At 39.9% G+C, this 4,465-nt stretch overlaps 1 protein-coding gene across 1 annotated transcript in view; it reads left to right on the forward strand.

The window, feature by feature from the left end:
* The window catches only part of AXDND1 (axonemal dynein light chain domain containing 1), a 196,197-nt gene that overhangs the window by 171,799 nt on the left and 19,933 nt on the right, over positions 1–4,465 (forward strand). Inside the window, exons 24-25 of the mRNA XM_011968050.1 lie at positions 2,536–2,618; positions 3,465–3,700. Coding sequence (XP_011823440.1) covers positions 2,536–2,618; positions 3,465–3,700 — 319 coding nt within the window. The remainder of the gene's footprint in view (positions 1–2,535; positions 2,619–3,464; positions 3,701–4,465) is intronic.

A 4,465-nucleotide genomic window follows, 5' to 3' on the forward strand; every position in this document is an offset into this window, starting at 1 on the left:
TCCCGGGTTCAAGCAATTCTCCTGCCTCAGCCTCCCAAGTAGCTGGGATTACAGGCATGCGCCACCATGCCTGGCTAATTTTGTATTTTTAGTAGAGACGAGATTTCACTATGTTGGTCAGGCTGGTCTCAAACTCCTGACCTCAGGTGATCCACCTGCCTCAGCCTCCCAAAGTGCTGTTACAGGTGTGAGCCACTGCCCCAGCCCCAGCAGTATTTTCAACACAAGATTAGACTTTCTGCCTTTAACTCTGTCATTTTGGATGAAGGAGGCCCTTAGATGTCTGTGTTTTCCTCCCACAATACCTTGTATCCCAGGCACAGGTATTAAGAGTAGTGATTGATTTACCCATTTTATAACAACATCAGGGAAGGGCAATTGAAATTGGTGGCTCCAGAAAATATGTCCAAAGCTGATAGGAGCACCCAGTCCAACTAGGAGTCCAGAATTGAATCCAAGGAGCTGAATCTGGAGTGGGATCTTCCCTGATGCACTCCCAAGCCATAGAGATGCAACCCAAAGCCCATTAGTAGAGTCAAACCCCAGGAAGGCCAAGCTAAAAAAATCTAAAGGCAGAATTGATGTCAGACGGAGACTAACTGGAAGCTACAGCACATAGGCACAAGCAAGGAGGGTCCAATCCAATTGATTCCAAGAGCTGCGTGGTCCATGTTTGTCTCTGTTATATAGTGAGTAAAAGAGCATAAAAGCCAGAGGAAGGTTTGGAGCCTGAGAAGAAGGCCTGTGGCAGTAACTGTAATTAGCCTTGAGGCACCTGCATCAGTATATGGGTGATGCATGGGGGATTGCCATCTGCCACACGTAGAGGATGCTAGCAGCCCCACAACCAGCATTTCAGACCACGGGAATGTCCAAAATGTCGTTTCAGACCACGGTTGGAAACTCTCCTATTGAAGGACTTGAAATGGACCACAAAACAATCTGTACTTGCCAGTATCAAAAGAAAGGGATGTTTTCCTAGCGTATTGTAACTCAATTTATATCTATTGACAGAATGAGGAGAGAGTCAGAAGGCTCAAATGCACACAGGTAGTAGCAGACAATCCTGGTTTATCTTGGATTCCACCGATAGTTTTAGTTGTTTCATAGGACTGTAAACCATGTGTGGAATTCCAGTTCTAGAAGCCTCTGCTCTGAAACCCTTTCTTCTAGAAGAACAAATAAGTTAGTAGTGTGTGCCATGCAGGCACAGCCACATCACATGCGTTTGGTTCAGGGTGAAAAATGATAGTGTGTACTTTCCAAACAAGTTACCCAAAAGAAGCAACAAAACAGAAAGAGAAAAATATGTGACAGAGAAAAGAAGAGTCTAATATCTAGCACAAAACTGAAGAAGTTGGCCAAGTGTGGTGGCCAGTGCCTATAATCTCAGAACTTGGGAGGCTGAAGCAGGAGGATCACTTGAGGCCAGGAGTTCAAGACCAGCCTGGATAACATAGCAAGACCCAATCTCTACCAAAAAAATGAAAAATTGGCTGTGCATGGTGGTATGCACCTGTAGTCCCAGTCACTTGGGAGGCTGAGGTGGGAGGATTGCTTGAGTCTAGGAGGTCAAGGCTGCAGTGAGCTATGATTATGCCACTGCACTGTAACCTGGGTGACAGAGCAAGATCCAGTCTCTAAAAAAGAAAAAGAATAAATAAATAAATAAATAGTGAAGAGACTAACACAAGTTCTTTTCTCTTTTAGAAAAAGGTAGAGTGGTATGATGGGATGTGTGAGTGAGGATGAGAGGCTTAGATGGAGGTTTGCTTTAGCCCACTGGATCATGCTGTGATTGTGGCAGGCTGTCCGCCCTCTTCTCTCTCTGTTTCCGTCTGTAATGTAGACTTTACCTTGTACTTGACTCTGCTTGGGAGACATGGATGAATGAGACTTTAAAAGTACACTGTTCTGGGAAAATGTTAATATACAATTAAAAATATACTTATAGTTTTTGTCCTCTAATTTTTCTCTCTCACCTTCCTCTTATATAGAGTCAAAATACATTAAAGAGGTTATCTTTTTTCCATATTTTCTTTGCCTGGTAAGATTTACATCTTCAACTGATATTTATGAAGTTCCCTAAGGAATTTAAAGACTTCATTGGATTTTGCAATGTGACATTCTTAGCGAAGTAAATTATTAGTAAGACAGATATACAAGTTAGCTTCCTTGATCTTTAACTTGACTTATAAAGAAACATGTTGACCCTTCTCCTTATTTTTTAAATCTTTTTTTATTTCTCTGTTTCTTTTTGTTTTTACTGTTTCCCCTGCTGCTTCTTTACAATTCCAACCAAATTCTTATTCACCTGTAGCATGAATAATTTGGAAGCTTCTATGCTATCTGGCCACAGACAATCCCTATTTTTTTTTTTTTTTTTGTATTAAGGGTGTGCTTAACCATCTATTAGATAGATATGGTTAGTAGAAAAAGAATATTCTGGAAGGTTTGATCCAGAACATCCTGAAAAAGTAGAATACCAATTGTTGAGACTATCAGTTCATTCATGTCTCATATTTCCTCTGTCAGAGAGAATCAGCTAAGCAAGGTACATTGGCCCAAAAATATCTTGAAGCAATGGCTGTAATTGAACATATGCAGGAGAAGTTACTGTAAGTATGAGTCAACACAATGGTAAGAGGATGAAAATGGGCTGGCCAGAAGGCTTGACTGAGAAATTCATACTTTTTGGCTTCCCTTTGGCTCTCCTGCTTTCTGTATCCTCACTAGGGGGATGCATATCTCCACATGTTCTGCTAGAGGCAGTAAACTACAGTGCCCTGGTGGGAACATCTTATCCATCCTTATCTACAGTGGAAAGATAGAGGAAGTCAAAGTATTTGTGTGTGTTGGAGAGGGGTGTTAGAGTGATCCAATTCAATATGTTTCTAAGAGATGACTTAGGGAAATAGATGGAACTAGGAGAAACTATTGTGCTTGGGAAAGAATATTACATATATCAAAGAGTACAAAGGGTGATATAGTTAAGATGGCTGGGGATGCCAGGAGAAGAGCATAGCCATGTAGACATATAATGTGCTGTAGTAGCTAAGAAGCACATCTCATGCTGGTTTCTTTGATTACAAAAATTTGGTTTTAGAAAAGAAGGGACTCTGTTGAATTTAGTTTGTTGGATCACATCAATTAAGAGAAGCCAAAATTAACTCTTGAAAGGGAGTTCCCGGGCCATTGATGGAGAATTCCAGATACCCCAAATCAGATTTTATTAAGAAATGATACATATATTCTTAAATAGCAGCATGATTTCTACTCTGACATTAGCATTCAGAGTTGCTCCTGGGCCTCAGTTCTCAATCAATCATTGATGCTGTTGCTTCCCTTATTTCTACCCTTCAGACACGTTCATCTAATCTCACTGCCTTTTTAGAAAATGAGTTTCTAAGTCAAAAATACTTTTTCAACCCTTTCTATTTTGTTGTGTTTCTCTTCCGTATCAGGGAGGTTGAAAAGAGAGCCAAACAGGCAGAGGAAAAGTTTGAAGATGCATATGAGAAACTTCATCATACCCTTATAAAAAATAAAGATCTAGAAGAATTAGTCATGACATCAAGAAAGGAGTCTAAAGGAGAGAAAGAAAATGAAGACAAAAGAGAAGTAAAAGAAGAAGAAGAAGAAGAAGAAGAAGAAGAAGAAGTTAGGTCAGCAGAAGATTCCTCAAAATCTCCAAAGAAGGGTAAGCGTTGCTTCATATTTTGCTTTATTTAGGTTGTATTTATGAAAGAAAATTTGACTGGGCCACAAGTATTGTAGAAGAACATTAATATATTTGGTGCTAATCTACTAGTTTATACTTCTCATAGGAATGTGCGTATTTTAATCACATAACCATCTTATTCAGACAACTCACAAAAAGGAAAACCAAATGAATAACAACTGCGAATGAATAAACTAACTCAGATACAATTTTTATTTACAAAACTGGCAAAGGTTTTTTTTTTTTTTTATTATACTTTAAGTTCTGAGGTACAGGTGTACAACGTGCAGATTTGGTACATAGGTATACATGTGCCATGTTGGTTTGCTGCACCCATCAACTCATCATTTACATTAGGTATTTCTCCTAATGCTATCCCTCCCCCAGCCCCCCACACCCCGACAGGCCCTGGTGTGTGATGTTCCCTGCCCTGTGTCTAAGTAATCTCATTGTTCAATTCCCACCTATGAGCGAGAACATCCGGTGTTTGGTTTTCTTCCTTGTGATAGTTTGCTGATAATGACAGTTTCCAGCTTCATCCATGTCCCTGCAAAGGACGTGAACTCATCCTTTTCTATGGCTGCATAGTATTCCATGGTGTATATGTGCCACATTTTCTTTATCCAGTCTATGATTGATGGACATTTGAGTTGGTTCCAAGTCTTTGCTATTGTGAATAGTGCCACAGTAAACATACATGTGCATGTGTCTTTGTAGTAGCATGATTTATAATCCTTTGGGTAT

This window comes from Mandrillus leucophaeus, unplaced genomic scaffold, assembly GCF_000951045.1.
Source record: "Mandrillus leucophaeus isolate KB7577 unplaced genomic scaffold, Mleu.le_1.0 Scaffold825, whole genome shotgun sequence".
In the NCBI taxonomy this organism is placed as follows: domain Eukaryota; kingdom Metazoa; phylum Chordata; class Mammalia; order Primates; family Cercopithecidae; genus Mandrillus; species Mandrillus leucophaeus.